Raw genomic sequence first — 25,912 nt, 5'->3', positions numbered from 1 at the left:
ACACAGCCTTGAGCTACCAAGTGCACCTACTAGCTCAATTCCTGCCAGGCAAGCTAAATACACTGGCAGACTATCTAAGCAGAAATCTCATGGACCCACATGAGTGGAAACTGGAACCAAAGATATTCAACATTTTGAGAAACAAATGGGGGAGCCCAGAGATAGACCCGTTTGCCTCCTCTCAGAACTACCAATTGGACAAATTCTGCACAAGGTCTCCCCAGAGGAGCTTGGAAAGTGGATGCCCTGTCCTTCACCAAACCTATCAGTTTATGCCTTTTCCCCCTCTGTCTGTCCTCTCCGAAGTGCTACTAAAGATCAAACAGGACAAAACCAAGGACAATACTGATTGCATTAGACTGACCGTGCCAACACTGATACCACCTCTTGCTCGTGTCACTGCTGGAACCATGGCACCTGCCTCAGACCCCTGCCCTGCTGTCCCAGCAGGAGGGCCAGATTCTGCACCCACAGCTTCAAACCCTGAACCTTGCAGCCTGGCTAATTACCTTTTCTCTCTGTTACCATCCCTCAGTAAGCAAGTGATGGATGTCATTCTGGAAGCAAGGAGGCCTAGCACTAGAAAACCCTATGCTGAAAAATGGAAAAGATTCTGTTCCTGGAGCCAAATTCGGGATGGGCACAACAGTGCCCAATTTACCGCACATTATTCAATACTTAACTGAGATACTTCACAAGGGCCTTTCCTTTTCTTCCATCAAAATTCATGCCTCTGCCATTTCACCACATTTTAATACAGAGCCCACCCCTCTTCTCTCATCCACTGCTGAAGCAATTCCTCAGAGGGACCAAAACTTAAGACCACCCAGGAGAGCCCCTTCTCCAACCTGGGACCTTAACTTTGTATTGTAAAAGCTCACTCTATCTCCATTTGACCCAGCTGCAAATGCAGACTTGAAATTCCTTTCTTGGAAAACAGCCTTCCTTCTAGCCATCACTTCAGCAAGAAGGGTGTTTGAATTACAGACCCTCATGGCAGTGGAGCCTTTCATCCTCTTTCATGCGGCCAGGGTGTCCCTCAGATCCAATCCTTCCTTTATGCCCAGGGTGGTATCCAGTGTGACCCTTAATCAGTCCATTTGTTTGCCAACCTTCTTTTCTAATCCACAGAACAAGGGGAATGAATACTGCACTCCTTGGACGTGCACAGACAACTTAGATTTTACTTGGACAGGGCTAAGCCTCTCAGGAAATCTGAACAGCTGCTGGTTGCATTTGCTGCAGGGGCAGAGGGGAAGGCCATTTCAAATCAAACCATCTCTAAGTGAATAGGCCATTGCATTCATTTCTGCTATAAGCACCATGGAAAACCTACCCCACAGGGGAAAAGACCTCATTCCACCAGGGCTGCATCTACCTCTATAGCCTTTCTCTGAGGTGTCCCTACCAGGGACATCCTAGAAGCTGCTACCTGGAGGTTCTGTACATACCTTCACCAAGCATTGCCACTTGCCAATTTTTTCTAAATCCAGAGCTGGCTTTGCCACTGCAGTCTTGCGGGGCCTTATAGCTGGTCCTAATGCTATATCATTGCCTCCTCCCTTCCATAGCTTTGGGAATCTACCCAAATGTGATGACTGCAACAGTGAAACATGAAGAACATAGTACAGTTGTGTACACATCATAAATGTAGATGTTAGAGTATTCATGTTGCAGTCCTGGTTACCCTCCTTCCAGCCCCTTGACTTGTATTGACTATACCTCTATTCTTGTTTACTTTGCTTTAAGCTTTCTGGTATATTTGATTTTTGTTGGTGTAACTTTGTATATAATTGCCTCCCATTATGGGGGCATCTGACATCTGGGGCAAGAAAAACTGATGTAATGGCGTCTGCTGCATGCTTTATACCCCTGACTACCTGACGTCATGGAAGATGAGACCGCAACCGACGCAGGAGCCAAGACTTTTGATAATCAGGCCAACTGAGGGCTTCCTGCAAGCAAATAACCCAAATGTGATAACTGCAACAGTAAATACACCCTAACATCTGCATTTATGGTAAGTGTACACAACTGTACTTTCTGGTGACACAAGACCTCAAAATTGCCTACAATCGCATTTCCCTTTTCAAAAGACACTAGTAGTCCTGTGGTTTGTCATGGTGGAGGCTCAATTACCAGTTTATCTCCTTTCGTTTGGTTTAGCTAATGCACCTAGAGTTTTGACAAAATGTGATGGCAAGCTGCAGGATTAAGGCTATCTATGTTATTCATACTTAGATGATTGCATTATGCAAGCACAGACTCTGGATAAGGTACAAAAAATACTGGAGTATGTAAATCATATTGATTACTGCTGCAGTACCCTTTTCTATGAGTTATTTCCTGCCAACGATATAACAATTGTCCAGCTTCCATAGCATCAGGGTACCTTCCACATACTCAAACTTTAGGCAGCTTGAGCTAGGCTGCCAAACGGTACAGATTTAAGCATTAAGCCTCTTGCAGCATTCCTGCTGCTGAAGAGTGCTGCTCTGCAGGCTTTCAGGGATTGACTGTTGGCTTGTGCTGTTCCTTTGCTGACAAATACGTTCCATTGTGGAAAATCCTTCCACATTTAAATGTATTTGTGTACTTTGCTGGTTAGGGAAATTGTTTTTAAATCTAGGAGCTTGTGTTTTAATGACTCTCATTAGACTTGACTGTACTTTTAAATGGAGGCACACTTTTTCTGTTAGTTTATGTGTAGTTAACCATTTTTTCCTGCAGAGAATTTTTTCCTGCAGAGAATTCTTTTTTGTAGTTTGGGGGTGGCTGACAAAGTAGACTAAAATGCTTTTATTGTGTTTTTCGGGGGGGGGGGTGTCGACTTCAATTCTTTACTGACTTATGCTGCTTGTTTTCTCTGGGAAAGAGGCACCATTTTCAGCTTGACTATGGAACAAACTTCTGGTCCCACTGCCAGTTCTTCCAGCCTCAAAAAGAAAAAGTTAAGCAAACAGCCTTTGCCACTATCGCAGGATAGCAATTTGCCTCAGCTGCAGGTGGGTGACTCTCTTTTTTGTGGCTAAAGCTAGTTCTTCACACCACTCATCTTTTACCTTGGATTTATTTATTTTACATTTGTTAACCGGGCTAGTCTAGCTGGATATATTTCCATTTTCAGTAGAGGCCCGAGTAGAAAAGCTCCAACAAGATAGAAAAATTAAAAATGTCATTACATGGTAAATGAAAGAATTGATAAAGTACAACAAGTAATTAAAACATACTAAAAGTATTTACATTTAAAAAAGCAACAGTAAAAAATATTTACACTTGAAAAAGCAACAATAATAATGTAGCACAGTAAGATTCATAAGGAATTTTTCACATCAAGTAGATATATTTCAGCAGTATGTTTAGAGTTTAAACAGTACCAGCCTTGCTTACAAGCATAAGCATTAAAATGTTTGGAAGTTTGTAAGGAATAGGGAAAAAAAACAGTGGTGGGAGAGGGTGGTTAGTCGGGGTTACTACAGGGGCATAACCAGTGCGTTTTAAGATTTTTTTTGAGTTTTTGTTTAAAGAGAGGCAAGGATGCGATTAGAGTTAGTTCATTGGGTAGCAGGTTCCAGTTTTTTCCCGCTGCGTTAGTAAACAGAGTCACCAGCCATGTTGTTAGACTTTGTTATGCTAGTGCGGAGTTTGCTAGACTAACGTAGGGAATTCAGATTTTTATAGGGGATGAAGAGATTGGAGAGAATAGGGGTGGTTTTGGGTTGGTAAAATATCTTGTGGGCAATCGTGAGTTGGGAGATTATCAGTTGGTTTTGGAATTCAAGCCAGTCTAGTTGCCAAAGATTCAGACAGTGGTGGGTTCTAAAGGGATTGCCAGTGGCGAATCTAGCGATGTTATTGAAGGAAGTTGCTAGTTTGTTATTGTTTCATTAGGTTGGTATTAATAGGTGAGGCATACAGAAGAGTAGAGATTAGATGGGAGTGAGCAATCTTGGTTCTGGCTGCTGGAGTTAGGAAAGGTTTTATTCTATATAAGGAGCCTATTTTTCTGTTGACTGTTTTAATGGTGTTATTTATATGGTAATCAAATGTAAGGTTATTGTCAATGGTTATTCCTAACAGTTTAGTGGTAGAGTCAGGGAATATAACAATGCCATTATTGGAAGAGACTGAGAAATCTAACTGGGAGGACTTGGTAGTGGGGGTAAAGAGAAGGAGTTTTTTTTTTTTGCATTAAGAAGGAGGCAGCATTTTGTAAACCATGTTTCTACAGTGTTAAAAACATTTTGAGTAAGAGAATATAGTTCTGATGGGGAGTATGTTGAGCATATTAGCGTAGAATCATCTGCGTATTGAATGCAAGTGGCTTGAGGAATTACTACGTGGAGGTCATTGATAAATGAGAAAAGTGGTCCAAGAATAGAGCCCTGAGGGACTCCGAGGGTGACTGGCAGAATGGATGAAATTTGATTTTCCTAGAGAACTGCCTGTTGCTGAGGTAGGATCTGAACCCTTTAACAGCCGGAGAGTCAAAGGAAAGAGATTCAAAAATATTGATTGAGGGTGTGGTTTACCATGTCAAAAACTTTTGAGAGGTCAATAAACAGAGTGCAGATGAGAGGATGTTTTTATTGCGGTTTCTATTTATGGTATCTGTAAAGGATAAAAGGGCAGTAGTGGTACTGTGTGATGGCCTAAAGCCATGTTGGCAGTTTGCTATTATGTTATGTTGAGATAGATGATGTTGAGATAGATGATGTACACGTTGTTGGTGAATGCATTTTTCCATAATTTTTGCTAAGGGTGATAAGAGAGCTATTGGCCGATAGAGTAGTCATTTGAGTTCCCACCTTTGTGTAGGGGGAATAATATAGGAGATTTTCCAAATATCTGGAATGGTTCCTTCATTGATTGTCCTATTTATAAGGGTGGATATATAGGGTAGGCAATTACTTTGGCTGCTTTTTGGAGGTATTGTGATGGTAGCTAGTCAGCAGGAGTACATGGCTTGAGTTTTTGAATGAATTTATAGATGAGTAGTAGAGATGGGTTGTAGTTTGAATGTAGGTATAGAGCCTGGTGTGGTGGTGAGAAGGCTCGAGTTGTCTGGGATTAGTTGACTAGCTAGAGATTGTATGGTGTCAGTAAAGAAAGAGTTAAAGGTATTGGCAGTTTGATGGGGGGTATTTGGATCTGCGTCGAGTGGGGTGGGTGTTCAAGAGTGTCCTGGGGAAAGGAGTTTATTGATACTAGACCAGAATTTCTGAGGATTATTTTGGTGAGTTTGCTGCAGTTTACAGTAGTAGTTCTTTGTATCTGTAAGTATTGCCTTTTTTGTACTATTTCTCAGCTGCCTAAAATTTAGTTGATTAGAGAAATTTCTGTTTGCTCTCCACTTAGCCCAAGCTTTGTTCCTAAGCAAAATTTGATGTCTGGTTTCTTTAGAAAGCCATGGGGCTGGGTTGGACTTCATTCTGATGGACCATTTAGGTGCATGCCTATCCAAGATAGATAAGAATTTAGAGTTAAGATACTTTACAGCCTCTTCAAGTGGAAGGGTTTTTAATGGGTTTCAGTCACAGGCACTAAGTTCAGTTTGAAATAATGGTTTTTAATGGGTTTCAGTCACAGGCACTAAGTTCAGTTTGAAATAATTCTGAGTTAGTGTTTGGTAGAACGTGCTATCCTAAAGCTGGGGATTTTGGGAAGATCCTTCTTTTCTCTTATGATGTAGGTCAAAAAATGATCACTTACATTGTCTGGCAGTGTTCCTACCTTATAAGATTGTTTCTGTTTGTTTATAAGTATCCAGTCTAAGGTGCTCTCTTTTTTATTTGGTTTGTTAATTCTGGTTGTAGAGGTTATAGTTGGGCTCAAGCCATGGAGGTTAATATGAGAGGTAGGATTTTCCACACTAACACCTTTCCAGTCAATATTGAAGTTGCCTAGTATTATTGTTTCTTGGGGGTAAGTAGAAGACAGCCAGCTTAGTATGGCCTCTATTGGAGTGATATTTCTTGGTGGTAAGTAAATACAGATAATGTATAAAGATTTGTTTGTATTGATTTTAAGTTTGATGATGAGGACTTCTGCATTACTATCCTGGGTTGGGTTATATGGTAGGGTGGAGATATGAAGTCCATCTTTAAATAGAACTGCTACTCCACCCCCTTTCCGTTTTGTTTGGTCTTGTCTCACTATGTTATAGCCTTGGGGAATGATTTCATTGTCTAGTTTCTGGTTTCAACCAAGTTTCAGTGAGGCAGAGTATATCAAAGGAGTGAATATCTAGGAGGGCAAGGAGGTGGGCTACTTTATTATTAATGCTTTGGATATTTAGATGTCCTATTAGGGGAGAGTTATTGAGTTTAGGATGGGTTGTATGGATAGTGGGGTTGGTAGGGCCAGGGTTGAGGTGGATGTCACCGTCTTTTAAGGAGGGATTATTGAGTTTTGTTACTGAATTATACCTAAGGTTAGTTTGAATTTTCACTTTCTTTATTGTGGGTATATTGTGTTTAATGTGGGAGAGTCTGTGGTATTTAGGTAGTAGGTAACTGGGAATGGAAGTTATATTAGTATGGCTATTAAAGGGTATACGAGTGTGAATGTTTGTTTTAGGGGGTGGTTAAGATTTTAATAATGCAGTTTTTCAAAGGAGGTAAGAAGGTAGGTCGAGGTGAGGATAGAAAGTATAACTGCAAGAGTTAGCTTTGTTAGATTAGCCAGAGGTGTCTTACTGAGATTGTAAATAAGAGGAGTGAGGAGTTAGGGATTGAAGAGTAGAGGAAAAGAAGATAAAGGATAAGGGAAGTGAAGAGAGGAGGGCACTAATATATTTTAGTTAAGAGTAAGTGGATATGGTAAGGTACTCTCAGGTGTATCTTATTGAGAGTGATAGTTGGATGGTAGGGGTGTGGCTAAAGTGTATGGGATGAGGTGAAGTATGGGATAGGCTAGAAGAGAGAGGGTGTGGTTAGAGAAGTATAAGTGTAGGACCTCTGGGGGTGGGTGGGAATTGGGGGTAGGGGAGCAGAGTGAAGCCCGTAGGGCGAACGGAGCAGGTCAGAGCAGAGAGAGGCTGAGAGGCAATCAGTTATGCAGAGAGACTGTGTTCTACAGGCTTAGGAAAGGTTAGAGACATTTTCTGTTGCTACTTATCAGAAAGTGGAGAGCAAAGGTATAGCTGTGTAGGGGAGAAAGGTAAGAGTAAAGGGTTTTATAACGGAGAGAAAGATATTTATAAATAGTGCTATGGCAGGAAAGGAAGTTTAAGCAGAGAGTTAATTAAAGGGGCCAGTAGCTGTAGTAGGAATTGATAAAAAAGTTGTCTAGTTTCTAAAACTCTCACACTTAACCAGGATAATTCCCTTTTCAACTTTTCATGGGGTGGGGGGTAATTACTTGAGTAAAAAGTGCAAGCAGGGATATCAGAGTATGGCTGGACAGCAGAGTGGATTTCTACTTCCAGTAAGAGATAGTTTACCATGGCTTGAGGTCTGCTGCCCTCTAGTGGTAAATGTAGGGAAAACACTAGCTCCACTAGGATAGGAGGGGGGGCGGGTACGATAGTAAAGAGATGGTCAGAGGGATAGGTCCCTGGGTGTGCTGGTCCTTACAGATTAATTTAAATTTAATGCACTCACAATTAATTTTAAATTAAAGCACTTACAAATTTATAGTTTAATCCTAAAGATACTCTAGGATATCACCTACACTGTGAGGCTGAATGCAGAGAGTCTAGATAGTTCCTGTGGGGCTTCTAGGATAGGTTTCCCTTCTGTTCAGTTGGATTTCATTAGCCTTACAGGGTTTCTGATAGAGGGACCGGCTGTGTCTTAACACAAGGCTTGGTAGCTGAAAATGAGAGAAAGATTGTTAAATTTGTTAGCCAACTAGGTTAAGGACTATGCATGAGTGGAAGGAAAAATGAAGGAGGAGGAGTGCAAGTCAGTAGTTGAGTGGAGTGTAAGATACAGTAAAGTATTAGCATAGGTATTCAGTTTAGAGTCCTATACATTCAAATGTGTGGCTCAGACAAGAAATGCATATGTAGCTACTACAATCAAAATCATGAAATTTCTAACTACTATACAAAATTAACTAAGGAAGAAAAACTAAACTAAGTGGATCTTTCTGGTGTAGCAACTACAGCAAAAAAGATACTGTTTCCTAACTTGCTTTTTATTCCAAATTTTGCAGTGGTAACCCTGAGCTAAGGGAGGAACCTTTTTTTCTATTCTTCTGTAAACTTTAAAGTGAAACAGAAAGGTTTTGCCGTCCTGTAAGTAAATAAGGCAGTTGAGGTATTACCTAGATACAGCCATGACCACTAAAATATCAGAACATTTTTTTCTCCTCTGCAGAAAACAAACCAGGTCTGGCACTGAAAAAACAGTGCTTTTCAAACTACACTGCAGGATTGGGTCACATCTTGTTTTGCAAGGGGTACTGCAGCTGTCACTCCCTTATTCAAAAAGATTAAGTGCCAGGCTTTTTAAGACTCTGCCACTTGGTCCTCTGTCCACATTTTTCAAAACAGTGCAAACACTGGATGTAATTTCCAGTCCAAGGGCTAGGCTCAACTCTACTGTTCTAAAAGGAATTCTCCAGTCATTGTCTGAGCAGTGAGCTGTCCCTTCCCAAGAGTGTGTGCGCTTTGGGAATCTTCTGTACCTCACTGACTGCAGTAGTGATCCATATGAAGAATGTAAGGCAGCTGTATAGACAACTTTCCATAGTAGTAATACATTTTGGAATGTGCTCACCATTACGGTCCTGGTTCCTTTCCTCCCATCTGTTACAAGGGATGTTCAGGGCCATTGCAGTACTGTACCTACGTTGACTTTTCCTCTCTCTTATTTTTTGTCCCCATCCTCTCCTTGCTCAGGTCAGTTAAGGAGAGTTTTGATTCTCAAGATTGCACACTAAATGGGACATGCATTTGCTACTAGTCCTAACTCGGGCATAAGTTCTGTTGTGGTAAAGAAATTACTAAAAATGACATAAGGATGCCACCTGTATGCCAGGTGGGTGAGGGCATCCAAGGTGGGGTGCTCAACTCTGAAGTTCATGCCAGACTTCATACTGTGGCAGAGATCCCTAATATACTAACTGCAGTGATGGTCACACTTTATAAGTTGCCTATACAACTTTGTTTAGCACCATCTGTGGTTTCAGTGGCATGACTGCCAACTTTAGTGATGCATTTCTACTGCAAGGCTGATGTTGATTGTATGATCTGATCTCCTTTTCATTTTTCCTCAACTAATAGGTGATCTAACTCTGCTGCATACTTTAGACTTTTGATCCAACTCTTAAACTCCTCCCTCTGCCCATAATGCCCTAGTCTATCCCCATTACCCCAGATCTCATTTGCTGTCATTACACACAGATGTGGGATCCTTCTGTTGTAGCATTTGCTGCTGCAATTCCTTCTGGAAGTAAGAAAATTTTAATTATCTCAGTCTAATTTATTTCTCCTCTGTGTTAAATGTCCCTCTTAGTTCTTTGGACTTTTTGCATCAGGCTTCCTAGTTTTTAAGTCATAAATTCTTTCATTTACCATTGGTGGTGTTTTATTTTTTTCTCTTCCTCCTCTATATTTCATATCCTGTTTAACAGAGCTTGAACTTGATCAATTGATATTGATCCAAACTTTTGTAGAGCTGATTTTTTTCCATCACTGGGGCCAGCCTTCAGCATTGATGCCCATGGTAATCACTTTCAGGGTCAGCTTTTTTTCCTGGCTTGGATGTCATCCTTTCAGAGTTATTTATGGCTACCTTTCTCAGCCTCACTATCAGTCCAAGTGGGTTTCAGTTAGTCGATTAAGGTTGATTATCAGCTTAGGAAATGAAAGTGGTGTTGACCTTGATATCATGAATGCAGGCTCAACTGTATTTGCTGCCTGTGATGTCTGCTTTCACTTGGGCTTCAACAAAAGACATACATTTCCTTTGCTTCTCAGCTGCTATCTGTCTGCCCAAGAAAAAGGGGTTTGAGGGCCACTGGGATGCCCTTGACATATCTGTAATGACAAGTCTTGTTTGGAAACATCTCTACCAAGGAAGTACAAAAACTGAAAGTGCAAGAGAAAGCATGTGGACTTCCTACAGGAGTCACCCATTCTGGATGTAGTCTAGGATATGGGAGTTTATTTCCACCTCCTGCCTTGGACAACCCCATGTTTAAGGAGGTTTTGGAAGTAAAGTGAACCACTGAACTCTTCCTTTGTCTCCCGATTACATCTGGAGGCAGCCTTCAGATCCTTCACATTTTGTTTTTCTGGGTGGTTCCCAACGTTATTAAAAATGGTACAGCTGTTGGTTTGCCTTTTGAGAGAGGCCTGACCAGATCCTTTGGCCTTCCAATGGTTGGATCTTTTGTCCTAATTTCCCAGGTACACTATTTTTGCAACAGTTGCCTTTAGGAAGGCTCTTAAACTTACAAAGCCCCACTATTAATCCACCAAATAAAGTTGTCTGCATTGGATGGACTTGAGGAGCATGTTTGTGCACACACCGTTTATCTGAGAGCCATAAGCTCTTCATCAAATGCTTAATTTCCTGGGAGAACTAGCTGATGCAACAAAACAGTTGCTGGAAGGGTTACCAGATGGGGACTAAGAGTTCAAATTGTAGTCCGGGATTCATAGGAAAGTACTGGGCTAGCTGCCCTTTTGGGCCATTTTAAGTTTAGCAGTTAACCTTTTTTGTGCTCGAAATAACCTATCCCTTGTGGTTATAGATTGGACTTGTCAATCCTATGGTCTGTTATTATGTATTACCCCTAATGAGAATAACTGGGATCATCCCATAGATAATTTGAGGGGACTAGTGCATGGGATAAAGCATTTAGGAGTTGCATCTCTCCATTAGTAGTACAGAGGGCTGTCCTGTAGTATATTTTCTGATGTTCTTCATCTCACATTGCTGCAGTCATAACCTGTGGGGTAGTCCGCTGTCCTCGGTCGGCCCGAATACCGAATACAAAAGTGTTAGGCTGGCGTCGGTCATGGTCGCTCAGATCTGACGTCAGTACGCCGTGGTACTAAAGCGCATGACCGACGCCATATCCCCAGTCTTTCTTGCTGCATGGTCCGAAGCAGAAGCAGCGTTTGCAAGTGCCGTTCGGCGTCCTGAAATTTTCGTATTCTGAGTTTCAGACCGAAGACCAAGTTGGGCTAAGTACCCCGTTGGGGAATATTTTTGTCTTTTCTTGCCTCAGTTAAATCCGGATGTCAGAAAAAGTGAATAATTGTATTTCTTGTGGGAAACAGATACCTCATAGGGATTACCACTCTCTTTGTATTCCTTGCTTGGGGCCTGAGCACGACGTAGTCGGGTGTCGCTTTTGTGCTAAATTTAATAAGCGCACCATTAAACGCAGGTTAGATTGCGCTAGGCTTGTCTTCGGTAAGCGGTGTAATTACAATATGCTGTCGGATCCTCAGACGCCCGCTACCGCTAAGAAGCGTAAGGAAAAATCGTTAAAGTCCAAGCAGGATGAGTTGTCCGTTACGGACGCCGGTTCTTTAGAAACTACGGTGGAATCTGTGGATCCAGCCGAAGTTTCAGCTGAGTCTCAGGGGGAGCCTTTAATTTTGCAGGAGGTGGCCTCTCAGGAGCCGAGTCAGGCTGAGGGGGCCTCTCAGGTCTCTGTAGTCCCTTCTTTGCATAAGGTGGTTAGGCCTTCTACTTCTGTCTCTAAGGTACCTTCCAAGGTCAGGCCTGGTTTGTCCTCCTCTGGCGTCAGCCCTAGTTCTGCAGGCTCTGTACCTAAAAAGCATATGCTGAAAATGGCAGAAGATTTGATTTCCTTAATCAGGGGTTCCTTGCCCCCTCCAGATAAGAGGCCTAGGGTGGAGCCAGAGGTGGAAGGTTTGGAACATTCCTCAGATTACTCTGAGTCTTTGGCTGAAGACATTCAGGATTTTCCTCCTTATTCTGATTCAGATGCAGAGGATTCTAGTCCTTCTGCTTCCCCCCCCCAGAGGATTTTTCTTTTTCTGAAACCCTGCATTCCATGAGGGAGCATTTTAAGTGGGAAGGCCAGGATTTCTCAGATTCTAGAAAGAGACTTAGGGAATTTTTGTTTTTACCACAGCATAGGCCCTTGGCTATACCCCCTGTTTTGGATGTTGTTCAGGATGTCTTCTCTGAAGCTTCCCTTAATCCCGATTCTTTGCCTCCTGCTCCAGTCAAGCCAGACAGGTATTACAGAGTGCCTGAGACTCATAAATATTTGTATAAGAGCCCGTGAGCTGACCCAGAAACTATTAGCCAGGGACCTAAGGGTGTCAGGGCTTCTGTTGTAAAGAATCCAGTTCCTATGGATAAAGAGTCTAGAGCTTTGGATAGGTGGGGTAAAAAAGTGTATACCTCTTCCACTCTAGCAATGAGGGCTTTGAATTGCCAGTTTCATATGCTGAAGTACCAGAATTTTCTCCTAAGTCAGTTAAAATCTAAGGTAGATGCTTTGGCAGAGGGCATTGAGTGTAAGGAATTGTAGGATTTAGTTCATGCCTCTGATCAGGTGGGTAAACATTCTTTGCAGTGTGGTTTTGATGCTCTTCAGGCCTCTTCCAGGGTGGCTGCCACTGGAGCAGTTATTCGTAGGCACGCCTGGCTTAAGGATCAGAACTTGTCAGAGCATGTTAAAGCTCGAATTTTGGATGCTCCCCTTCAGTCTGAAGTTCTGTTTGGTTCTCCTGTGGAGTCAGTTTTGAAGAAAATGGAAGACAAAGCTAAGTCTATGCAAACAGATAAGGATTTTTTACAGGTGCAGCCCCCTAAGTTTAGCAGAAATTGGCCTACTAAGGGATGGGCTTATCCTTCTTCTGATTTACAGTCTAGGGGCAGATCTAAACGTGGTAGGGGCAGAGCTCATGCTCAGGGTTCTTTCAGGCCTAGGACGTGGAGTTCCCCTGCACAATCTTCAGGTGAGGGCAGGGGTCAGCCTTTTCTTAAACAGACCCAATGACCTGTATCTCCAGCTGCCAGATCCCTCCTGTCTGGCAGCTCCTCTGGGAGGAAAGTTGGCACTTTTCCGGCAAAATTGGCTTTTAGTCACTCAGGACAAATGGGTGTTGGAAATTATAGATCGAGGCTACAAGTTTTATTGTCACACCTTGCCTCCTTTCAAAGGCATGCCAGACGTTCCTTCTCAGCAAAAGGTGGAGGCTCACAAACAGATTTCTTTACTTCTAAAAATGGGGGCTATCCAGGAGGTCCCTCGGTCAGAAGTAGGCCTAGGATTTTATTCTCGCCTGTTTCTTGTACCAAAGAAAGGAAACACTTGGAGGCCAATTCTGGATTTGTCTATTCTCAACACATACCTGGACATTCCAAAATTCAAGATGTTAACTTTGCAGCAACTTCTGCCTCTATTAGGCAAAGATCACTGGATGGTAACTCTGGATCTCAAAGAGGCTTATCTTCACATTCCTATCAGGCCCAGCTGCAGGAGGTTCCTGCGTTTGGCTGGGACTTTACATTATTAGTTCTCTGCATTGCCCTTTGGCTTATCTACTGCCCAGGGTGTTCACAAAGGTCCTGGCACCAGTGATAGCTTTCTTAAGGTTAAGGGGAATACAAATTTATCCTTATTTGGACGATTGCCTGATTCTGGCTCAAGACAAAGTCAAGTTACTTCACCATCTACAGTATGTTATGGCAGTGTTAAGGTGCCTAGGGTATTCTGTGAACGAAACAAAGTCCAGTCTAGTACCCTCTCAGGACATGTGCTTTCTGGGTGTGAGACTGAATACAGCCTCTCAGATGGCATTTTTGACCCCGGACAAACAAAGAAATCTTACCCTTTACTTCCAACAATTGTCTCTACGGTCCAGGCTGACTGCAAGGACAGTCCTTCAAGCCTTGGGGTTCATGGCATCTTGTATTCTGGTGCTTCCCAATGCCAAACTGCATATGAGGAAGCTACAATGGTATCTCAAAAGCGTATGGACTCAGCACTGCCACGATTTGGACACTGTCATTCAGATGATACCTTGCATCCAAAGGGAATTTTTGTGGTGGGCTCGGGAATGTCACCTAAACAAGGGACTCTCTGTGACCCGACCAGGGGCGAGTCAGATCTTAACGACAGATGCCTCAGACATGGCTTGGGGAGCACACTTCAATGGAAAATGGGTTCAAGACTCGTGGCCTGCCAGACTACAACATTTGCATATCAACATGAAGGAGATGTTAGCAGTCCAATTTGCATTGATGGCGTTCAAGGATCTACTTCACCCAGGACATCAACAAGCAGGGGGGAACCCATTCGTACCCTCTTTGCAGACAAGCTATGATTTTGTGGGAGACTGCTTCCAGTTTGCACCTCACTCTTCAGGCAAGGTTTCTGCCAGGAGCACAGAACTCCTTAGCAGATGTTTTAAGCAGACAAATGGTGGATCCCCACGAGTGGAAATTGGATCCTCATGTTTTTCAACAGTTGACGGTGGCTTGGGGGACTCCAGACATAGATCTGTTCGCTTCTCCACTGAATTACCAACTGCCAAAGTTTTGCACAAAGCTGTTTCACCCAAAAGCTTGGAAAGTGGATGCTCTATCATTCAGTTGGAACAACCTTCACGTTTATGCCTTTCCTCCTCTGCCCCTCCTTCCCAAGGTGCTCCTGAAGGCCAGGCAGGACAAACCTTGCATGATTCTGATAGCTCCAGATTGGCCACGGCAGCACTGGGTACCCTCTGCTGAGGACTTTAGTACGGGAGCCTCCTTGGCCTTTGCCATTAATTCCACACCTTTTGTCCCAGGCAAGCAATCATTTCCGCAATGTCAGGATTCAGTCCCTGCATCCGACTGCCTGGCGTATTCTGTTTTAGACCCTGGGGGGTCGCAGCTTCCTCAAGTTTTGAATGTCATTTTGGAGGCCAGACGGCCTAGTACAAGGAAAGTTTATGCTGATAAATGGAGGAGATTTTTTCTTTGGAGCAAAACAGAGCTTTGATGTTTCAGTTCCTAATTTGAGTGTTTCACTTCAGTATCTTACAGAATTATTAGACAAGGGTTTGTCTTTCTCCTCTGTAAAAATTCATGCTGCAGCCATTTCTGCTCACTATGACTGTGACCCACCATTATTCTCTCACCCTTTGTTCAAGCAGTTTCTTAGAGGGGCAAAGAACATAAGACCCCCACGTAGAGCTCCTACTCCTTCCTGAGATCTCAATTTTGTGTTGGAAAAGCTCACTTTACCTCCTTTTGAACCTGCAGCTAAAGTTTTTGTCTTGGAAGACTGCTTTTTTGTTGGCCATTACGTCTGCTAGAAGGGTATCTGAATTACAGGCTCTAATGGCAGTTGAACCCTTCCTGATATTTCATAAGGATAGAGTCTCCCTACGTACTAATCCTACTTTTATGCCTAAAGTTGTTTCAAATGTGGCCTTAAACCAATCTATTCATTTGCCTACATTTTTATGCTGATCCCCAAAATAAGGGGAAAAAATTTTGCATTCTTTGGATATTCACAGGCAGTTGCGTTATTATTTGAGCAGAACTAAAGGGTTCAGACAGTCCCAACAGTTATTCATTTCTTTTGCCTTGGGTTCTCAAGGAAAACCTGTTTCAAAACAAACTATTTCTAAGTGGATTGGCCATTGTATTGTTTTTTGTTATTCTCATCATGGTAAGGAGGTTCCGGCTGGAATCAGACCTCATTCCACTAGGGCTACTGCCACATCTACTGCTTTTTTAAGGGGAGTAGCTACTAAGGATATTTTGGAGGCTGCTACCTGGAGTTCAGTGCACACTTTTTCTAAACATTACCATCTCCCTCTTTATTCCAAATCTAGGGCTGGGTTTGCCACTGCAGTTTTACAGGGCATGTTGGCAGCTCCTAATGCTATCTGATTTTACCAACCTCCCTTTACCTTTGCTTTGGGATTCTACCCACAGGTTATGACTGCAGCAATGTGAGATGAAGAACATAGTACAGTTTTGTACCTACCATAAATGTAGATGTTCGAAGATCCAGATTGCTGCAGTCCAATTTGCCCTCCCTCCTTCCCCTCTGTAGTTTGGGGTGGCTGTGTGGTTTGTGGTGTATCTATTGTTGCTATTTTGGTGATTGGGTACTTTTCTATTTTTGGCTATGGCCTTTCTTTTTAGGGCCTTCTGACATCTGGGGCAAGGAAGACTGAGGATATGGCGTCGGTCATGTGCTTTAGTACCACTGCGTACTGACGTCAGATCTGAGCGACCATGACCGACGCCAGCCTAACACTTTGGTATTCGGGCCGACCGAGGACAGCGGACTACCCCACAGGTTATTACTGCAGCAATGTGGATCTTCGAACATCTACATTTATGGTAGGTACAAAACTGTACTTTTTCTATCTGTTTGAAAATGGACAGGAATTAAGTGGATGGGGAGTCTTTTCTGTAGTATCCTCTGCAAAATATACCTGTCCCTCCAAACTGTTGTTGCAGAAGAGGTTTAGATTCCTAAACAGAGCATTTTAGATGCTATTTGACTTGCTGATGTACAGGAAATCCATCAGTACTAGTTAGGAGGGATGCCTTGTATGCCAGACAAGGTCACTGCTTAGCAGTCTGTAGGATACTGAATTTAGTGACAGGATTTTGAGTCTGTGCATGTAGGGTATGTTTAGACTTTCTTTTAAAGAGGTATCGGTCGGCATTCTGGTTCTGTGTGTCTGGACAGATACATGCCAAAGGGAGCATTACATTCAATGACTGGACTAATGAGGGCTGAGTTTTGGGGGGGGGCCTATAACATCCCTAAATGTAGAGACGATCCCTTTGTGTATAAGCTGTGCAGTACAACAGTAGACACGTGTTGGTCAAATGTTGGGTCACTGTCCAAGTAAGTTCATAAATCCCGAACTGGGTCAACTCTTAGGGGAATATTGTCAATGTGACAGTTACCTAGGGTAGATGACTTCCCGTAGGATACAGTAATGCATTTTTTGGCATTTAGTTTCAGACCATGATTTGACACCAGTTTGAGACCAGCCTTCCTGCAGGATGGCTAAGTCATTTGGGGATTCAGTGAGTGCTCCTAGTTTGGAGTTGTCTGGAAACCTAGTCGGCTAGAGCCTTTTGGCATTGGCTTTTACTGCCAAAACCCTAGGGAACTATACTGGTGACTGGTTTCTTTGTGGAGGTAACTTCCCCTATTTTTATTATCTGCATCCTATCTTTGAGCCGGCTGGCAATCCAGTGGGTGACATAAGGCTTTGTTCCCAGTTTCTTTAGCTTTTTTTTTTTAAACTGTACCTGAGTAAGGAAAGGTTTGGATAGATCTAGGTATATGGTGTGTACCATTTTCCTTGCATCCCTTGCTTTCATTACCTTTTTAAAAAAATCAGCTGCCCTTGACTTATCCAAACTGAGACAGGTCTAGTGTTTGGCAGTTCCCTTTGTCCTGATTAATTCTCCAAGTCTTTCCGTGGTTTTGCATACGAGTCTGGTCAGACTTATAGGTCTGCAATTGCCTGGGTCTATGGAAGGTTTTCCCTTATGCAGGAGAATTACTATAGTTTTCCATTCGCTTAGTACAAAACCTGTATGGAGGCCAAGATCGAACAGTGTTAGGGGTGTAGCTAAATGTTGCTTCATGCTATTTATGATGGTTCCAGGGATATTGTCAGGACCTATTTTTTGACTGCACTTTTAGGACTTGGTGTTGGGTGATAGCTGGAGGTGTCAATATGAGGCATGTCTTGTGGGACAGATAGAGAGGGGTAAAGTTAATGCTAAATTTATCAGCTAGTAGGTTAGCTATATTTTCAGCCTCAGTATCAGTAACATCTTTGACAGTCAGCTCAGTGTATTGCACAGCAGTGTCAGCCAGATCAGTGGTTAACTTGACTATGCAGCTAGGTTGCAACATTGTAAATGTGTAGCAGGTGCTGGACTAAGCACATATGCTGCCACACCTGGCTGCATCTTGCTGAATTCGCAGTGCAACCTTTGATTTCAGTGCCTTTTGGTCTACAGGGTGAGACCAATGACTGGTGTCAGAACCATGGCCTCAAGCTCAATGCCAAAAAAGTGTCGTCATCCCATTTGCGAAAAACCCGGTTCCCATGAATTACCACATTGATGGTAGTCCACTGAACACAGAAGGTGTTATAAGAGATTTGGGAGCACAGGTTGACAGCAGCCTCTCTTTTGATCACCACATTGACACTGGTCAAAGTCCTATGTGGCACATCTCATTACGAAGGGGTTTGCATCCAGGAAGAAAGAGGTCATGGTCTCCCTCTACTCTTCTCTCATTAGGCCAATCATAGAGTACAATGTCCCATTTGGCATGTACCTCACTAGACACCTGCAACAACTGGAGAGGCTGCAAAAGTACCTCACAGAGAGGATCCTAGGCCTTAAACACTTGCCCTATATGGGCAGACTCAAAAAAACTCCCATCTATTCTCTGTCTTATATTGCCTACTTAGAGGTGATCTCTGCTTGACTTACAAAGCCATGTCTGACCCAGCTCTGTTAGAAATGCTACATCTAAAGAAATCCCAATCCCTCAGTACCACACGCTACAGAGACCTCAACCTCATTACCACAGTCAACAGAACATACTGGAGGGACAGATTCCATAACCCAGAGACTGCCCATGCTGTGGAATAGACTTCCCATACATGTCAAGCAGAGCACCTCGCTGACCCTCTTCAGGAGAAATCTTGATGAGTAGACGGGGAAATAGAAAATTCACCCCGGGGATAACTCCAGTGGCTCTACTCGACAGAGGCACTGGGAACTAAGGTTGGGTGGTACGATGCCAGGGTAATCCTATGGCTAGGCTTGTAAAGGCCCCAGGGCCATTAGCCTAGTACACACCTATGAACCTATGAAGAAAGACCCCATGCGGAGTCTGAAAGTGGTACAAAAAGATCAGTGTTTAACATCAGTGAACAAATAAGTCACTGCTGTTGGTGTCAAATATGAACCTCTCTATACTAGTTCTCATGAATATAGTGGAGTTTGCACAAGCTTTTTTCATCACTACTAGTGGCACAGCAGTAACAGAGGTTCTCAGAGGCTGTAGCATCTTCCAGAATGGTAGCCAGTCCAAAGGTGGTGGTAATCTGCAAAACTGGGGATACTTTGGTCTCTCTTCTAGAGGGCAGTAGTCAGATCATGGAGGTCATGGTGGAATGTTCCAATTTGGAGGCAGCAGTGGGACCCCACCCCCTCCATCTGTTTAGGTGGTCATCAGATGGCATAAGTGAACAAAAGTAATATACAGGTGTAGGATGATTTCTTTCCATACCTCTCCCATTTCCCTTTTATCTTCCCTTCTAGAAGTCCCACCTTGTCAAGAGTGCAGTAGGAATGTGAGCATTAAACCTACTTCAGAAGTGAGCTATTTGAGGGAGTACCCCCCCCCCCCCAAGTGACGACTGGATTAGGCGTACCACTAAGTTACTTTTAATTATAAAGGAAACTACAGACCTCATGCAGATTTGACTGTCTTAAGCTAGTTTATTCCAAGAGTCGTTATGCATGGTTATGTTGCAGTCCATTCCAAGAGTCGTTATGCATGGTTATGTTGCAGTCCATTCCAAGAGTCGTTATACATGGTTATGTTGCAGTCCATCCTCATCTCATTCCTAGTCTGTCATTGTGTAAATGTACTCATTTGGACCTCCAGGATGCCAGCCTAGTAAGACTCCCCAAGGAGTCCAGGAAGTTTTTATACTTCCTAGAAGGACTTGGCTGTTGTCATTCCAGGATACTTCCATTTGAGCTCACCACAGCCTTCTTGTTCTAGTTCATGTTCATGACTGCAGCAAAGCAGAAGCTGCAACATAACTTCCATAACTGAATGGCTGGCTGGATGTTAGGTCTCTCAACTGTGGTCACTAGTTGTGGCTTGGGAGTCCATGTAGAGTCTTTTTCATTGTTTGGGAATTAGTGATTACTGTGAGATCCCTCATGATACCCACTCAGACGTTCATATTCATGGGATGTAGTTAAGCTCAACTGTCTTAGTGTTTTACTCTTCAGCTGGATCCTTTCAATACAGAATGTTGTAGCTGAGATCCTTCAAGTACAAGCAGGCCTGATTTCTCAGCTTCTGAGGTCCTTGGGACTCATGGCAGCCAGATTTTATATGAAAGTGCTGCAGTGGACTTAGAAAGCATGGGGAGCATCTGTCTGATCTTGCACGTCATCCAGTCAAAATTTCCAGCTAGTGGCTGCAGAAAATGTATTTTTCTCTAGGCAGACTCCACCTTTTCGATTTCCCAGTCCAGCTGTGGATATCACCGTGGTTATCTCTTGCTGGGGGGGTGTCATAGCTAAGGGTTGCATGGTCAAAGGTTTATGCTTAGTCACTTAGGCTTGTCTGCGCATCACTGTTCTGTAAATGAGGGTGGCAGTCCTTATGTTTTAGGCTTTCCAGGATTGCCTTTCGCGAAGATGCTGTTGCTGTCCACATCAACAAGATGGCAACAGTTTAGAATCTGAACAAACTGGAAAAACATACTTCTACCCCTTTAGAGTAAGCCATGAGAGTAAGAGAATGGGCATTGTGTGCAAATGACTTTTTGGTTAATAGTCGCATCCTCGGTGAAACCAGTTCATTAATGGATACGCTTAATTGCTAATGCCATGCAAGTGGTCTGAAAGCGTGCTTGTAATGTGTGTTGTCCTGCCATTTGGAGAAGGGAAGAGAAGATGTTCTTCGTGTTTCACTGTTGCAGTCATCACACACGGGTTATCTGCCTGCAGGTAGCCCTCAGTCGGCCCAAATACCAGAGTCTTGGGATTTCTGCGTCAGATGCTGTCGCCTCTTTCATTACGTCAGGTCGTAAGGGATATAAAACATGCAGCCGACTCCATTACATCAGTCTTTCTTGCTGTGGAGGAGCCCGAAGCAGAAGCAGTTTGCAAGTGCTGGTCGGCCGCTATCTGAAATTTTCGTTTTTCTAGTTTCAAACCTGAAGTCTTCTAAAGCGAAGTACCCATTGGGGATCCTTTTATCTTGCTCTAACACATGTCAGAAAGTTAACAATTGTCTTGCCTGTGGAAAGCAAATACCTCAGAGATTTTCATTCTTACTGCATCACCTATTTAGGCCCAGACCACGACGTCCCTCGCTGTCTTTTGTGCCTTGTTTAACGCCCTAACCATTCGTCGTCGTGCTATCTTTGTTGCAAAATTTTCGCTCTCGTTCTCTGTATTCCGAAATGGCTTTGATAAGCCATCTGACTACCGATCTTCCGAAAAAATGTAAAGCTAAAGAGAGACAGACCACATAGGTCCAGAACTGCTGCTGATGCTTCCGTTAAGTTAGTCACCAGTCTGCCGGTACTCAGTGAGGCACCTTGCAGCCCCTGATGCCTGCTTCTACATATTCGCAGGCCTCTGCTGAGACGCATTCAGAGTCTGGTATGCCGCGAGATACTTTGATTATGGAATCTGCGGATGTCTCTACCTTGGGTGGGTTTGGAGCCGCTGTTCAGGCACCGCCTTCTGAGGGTGTATTCCAACCTACTGATGTTCGTATTAAACTGACAACTTCATTTTTAGCTAAAACTACAGAGTTTCTCAGGCCCAGAGTTCGCACTACGCCTAAAAAAAATGACTACCAAAGCACATGCTCAAACTTGCATGCTACAAAAACAAATGCTTAGAATGGCTGAAGACTTTATTACTCTAATTAGGGGAAGCCAGCCTTCCCCTGCTAAAAGACAAAGAATTGAGTTTCTTTCTGATTCTACAGACCAGGAGTCTGATGACTCTGACCCTTCTGATTACCAGGACATACCCATATCAACTTTTGAGGATTCAGATGCAGAGGAATCCATTCCCCCTGCCTCCCCACCAGAGGAGTTTTCTTTTGGTGAAACCTTGCATACTTTGAGAGCATTTCCGCTGGGAATGCCAGAACTACCGTCAGTCCAAATAGAGACTCTGAGAATTTTTAGAGTTGTCTCAGCACATGCCTCTAGCTGTACCCCTTGAACTGGACGGTGTAGATGATGTCTTCATGGAATGCAGTCTTACTCCTGACACTTTACCACCAGCCCTTAAAAAACCTGACCGGTACTACAAAGTACCTTATTCTCACAAATTTCTCTTTTAAGAATCCTACTGCAGATCCAGAGACCATTTCCCAGGGACCTAAAGGCATTAAGGCTACTACAGCCAAAATTCCTACCCCTTCAGACAGGGATTCAAGAGCTTTAGACAGATGGGGTAAGAAGGGTATATACCTCTGCAAGTCTTGCCATCAGAGCTTTGCAATGCCAGTTTCACATGTTGAAGTACATGTGAAAAAACATAAATATTTACAAGAGTTAATGCATTCTGCTAATCAAGTTGGTAAAAGTACTTTGCAGTGTGGTTTTGATGCCTTTGTAACATCTTGCAGGGCTGCTATCACTGGGTCTGTTCTTAAAAGGCATGCTTGGCTCAAGGAACAAACCTTGCCAGACCATGTCAAACAAAATTACTAGATGCACCATTAAACTAATAGTGTCTATTTGGCAGTAAAGCAGAAGTCATCCTCAAAAGGATGGAGGAAAAAGCTAAATCTCTGCAAACTGCTAGAGTTCTTACAAGTACAGCCACCTAGATTCAGTAGGCATTGGCCTTCTAAAAACTGGTCTTTTCCAGTCCCTCCCAGACCTTCAGTCAAAACCCAGGGGCAGCAGACCAAGACTACAGTCTCAGGGTGTGCACAGATATAAGCAATGGAGTGCCCCCACCTCCAAAATAGGGAGTAGTAAGCTGCCATCCTATGGTAAAATCTCACAATGTCTTGCGCTCAACTCTTCCAAGCCTTGCTAAAGTACCTGCACCTTTAGGGAGGGAAGCTGCATATTAGGCCCTCCCAAGGAAGCCTGTTCCTCCTCCTTGGGACTTTAATTTTGTTCTTGAGAAATTAGCTCAGTTTCTGTTTGATTCTGCAGTTTCCTCTTCCTTGTTGCACAGTACTTGGAAGACTGTACTGTTGAGGGGACTCTTAATTCTGCAAGGAATATCTGTGAACTTCCGGCACACACGGCAGTTCAACCTTTTTTTTTTTTTCTTTTTCACAAGGATAGTGTCTGTGTTCACAACATCCTTTCCTTTATGCCCAAGGTGATTTAAAGATTTATTCTTGAATCAAACAATTCACCTTCCCTCTTTTTTTCCCCCCTCTCCACCGAATGCTGTTGAGAGGATTCTTAACTTAGATTTACGTAGGTCAGATATTACCTAGAGAAGATAAGAGATAAGGAAGTATATGCAACTTTTTCTTTCCTAGAATTTGGGTTTGGCTGTTTCTAAGTATAGCATCTCCTCCAAGCTCTCAAAGTCCATTTCTTTTTTGCTATTCTTTTCATGGCAAGCTGCTTCCTTCCATTTATGCTCATTGTAAAAGGGCATTTGCTGCTTCTTGTGCTTTTTTCCAACAGTCTGGATACTAGATCCATTTTAGAAGTTACTGACTGGCCGCCTGTCCAAAGCTCTGCTAAGCATTACAAGTTAGAAGTCTTTCTAGGGCCAGGGCTGGTTTTGCCAGTGCCATCCCTTCACAGGTTTTTGGATGGCTCCTGTGTGACTTCCTCCACCTATCCTTTCCCATAGTGTTGGTATTCTCACAGTTGTAAAGAGTACTGCAAGAGTGATAATGAAGGACATAATACAGTTGTGTAAGGTCTTACCCTAACGGTAGATTCCCAACTTTTCTTCGTTATAGTATTATTTTCCTAATACCCTCCTCCTGGCTGAGGGGTCTTTTATTTTCTCACGCTCTCTCTCCCCCTTCCCTTCTTGGGTGTGCATGCACTAATTTCCTCTTGGGTTACTCTAGATCTTCTGAGGCGTATCAGTTGTGTCTTAGGATCTTGTATGACATACGTCCGATGTAAGGTGCCTGGAAGGTGTATAGGCTTTGGTATGCGGGCTGGATGTTATGCTACCCACGCAGGATATCCCAGTTGTAACAAATACTGCAGCAGTGAGAAGTAGGTTATCTACTATTATGTTAAGATCTTAGGCAACTGTAACCTCTCTGTCGCTGTAGATAGAGGAGAGGCTTATATCATTTCAGCGATGGTATGACCTGAAGGGTATTGCTTGGGATCGTACCAGAATGTTATGATGCACTGGTGGTGGTGGTCTCCAGTGTAATGTAGTTGTGTGTAAGTATGCTTAGCATAATAGCTAATGGAAAGGTCATATTAACAGTGATGTTCTTTCTTGCTGACCCTTCAACAGAGAGGAACATTTCTAGCTTAGTTTTTTAATTCCAATTTTAAAGAAGCTTTTCTGATTAACAATGCAGCAATTACAAATAAACTTCAGTTTAAATCTGTGGTTGGCAGTTTAGTCTAGAGGGCTATGTGTGACCGTGTCAGTGCTCAGCTAGACTAGAGAGTAAAGTAGGTTTCTTGTATTGAAGATGTTGCAGCTTTTTCTGCTTCTGAACAGAAAAGATGAGCAAAAAGGTGACAAACTCAAAATGCTCTGATTTACTTCTACACTGGCAATCCTCTTGAAGCTCTGCTGATTTAAGTATTCTTAACGCATAGCTGTTCTGCAGCAGTAATCCTGTTGCCCAAATGTTCTATTTGTTGGGTACGTTTATCATTGTGTTCTGCAAAAGCATTTATTTAAAATGAGCATAGTTTCAGATTGTAAAGAATCTGGAGAAGAAAGCTTCACGCAGTTTTGGGACTGTGACACTAAAATGAAGCATAGTGCTTCTAACTTGGGAGACTACTGTAGTGGCTGTTGCTTTTATTTGCCAAGTATATCCCTGTTTTTCTACAACCTTCTTAGTCATTATTTTTCTCATCTCTAATACTTCAGTGCTGATTTTACCCTTTATTTCTCCTGATAAATGTCCTAATTTTTTCTTCTTTCTCAAGTCTTTGTGGATGCTGTCTTTGTATTTTTAAGAACCTTCCACAGACTGCCTTGACTGGTTGTACACTGATCATTTCAGGATGTGTTAAACTGTGATGCTAATATATGTGAACAAGTATGAGAAGCTTGACTGGCATATAGTCTTCACGTAGGCTGGGAAAGGATTATTCCTGTAACATTTGAGTTTGTAGTAGTTTTTGACTGCTTTTATGCTCAGCAGGTTAAATGTATTAAAATGTAGCATGAAATACTGCGCATCATTTCTGTAGATCTGCTAGGAGCAAAGCAGGATGGACTTGATGGACCACTTTTTTTTTCTGTCTCGCTGTGCATCATGTTTTATTACCCAGTTATGTGCTGTAACTCTAGAGAGAGAGAGTGATCAGATGATATGCTGATTTGTTGTGCTTTTTTAATCTAATTGCCTAAACTGTTTGATAAAGGAAGTATCTCTTAGTGTGAGAATTCGGCCCCGCATTGAGGACAATCTAGGGAATTCTACTTCACAAGGACAGGTTTCAGAAAGTGACGTAACTCCATCTTCAAAAGAGAAAAGTGAGAAGGCTGCTGTGAATGGCAGGGAAATCTGGACTAGTAGGATAAATAGCAAGGACCCTGGATTGCTGTCAAAGGTACAATATCCTCTATTACATTGGAGATCTTTAGCAGTTTAACTTCTGATTTTTAATTTGCTTCAATTAGTTTCCGATATAAGAAAATTATGATATTTAGTTTTAGATGGATTACAGGTGTACTTTTTCAATTGCAGGTAAAATGGAACCACACTAAACTATGCATTGTGTTTTCTTTAATTTACTTCCTGAGACAAGTCAGATGTTCGTGTTACACTGCTGCAGTCATTACACTAGGGTTATCCTGCCATCAGGCGGTCCTGCAGTCAGCCAGAGTTCCAAAGTCTTGGTCCGGCGTCGGTTGCTGTCGCTTCTTCCCTGACGTCAGTGCGCCGGGGGTATATAAGATGCATCGACGCTATTTTCTTCAGTCTTTCTTGCCGCGCGGTGCCCGAAGCAGAAGCAGTTCGCAAGTGACTCCTGAGATTTTCAAAGTTGAATTTCAGATCCGAAGTCTTC

The 25,912-nt window shown here is 42.9% G+C and overlaps 1 protein-coding gene across 1 annotated transcript in view; it reads left to right on the top strand.

The window, feature by feature from the left end:
• The window catches only part of PCM1 (pericentriolar material 1), a gene marked incomplete at its 5' end in the record, with an annotated part of 3,258,627 nt that overhangs the window by 99,526 nt on the left and 3,133,189 nt on the right, over window positions 1-25,912 (top strand). Inside the window, 2 exons of the mRNA XM_044063494.1 lie at window positions 25,265-25,453; window positions 25,560-25,590. Coding sequence (XP_043919429.1) covers window positions 25,265-25,453; window positions 25,560-25,590 — 220 coding nt within the window. The remainder of the gene's footprint in view (window positions 1-25,264; window positions 25,454-25,559; window positions 25,591-25,912) is intronic.

The sequence above is a fragment of the Protopterus annectens genome, chromosome 2.part1, assembly GCF_019279795.1.
Source record: "Protopterus annectens isolate FY-2018-M chromosome 2.part1, PAN1.0, whole genome shotgun sequence".
Classification (NCBI taxonomy): domain Eukaryota; kingdom Metazoa; phylum Chordata; order Ceratodontiformes; family Protopteridae; genus Protopterus; species Protopterus annectens.
Note: the sequence above shows the minus strand (reverse complement) of the source record. Positions and strands in the feature narration are given on the sequence as shown.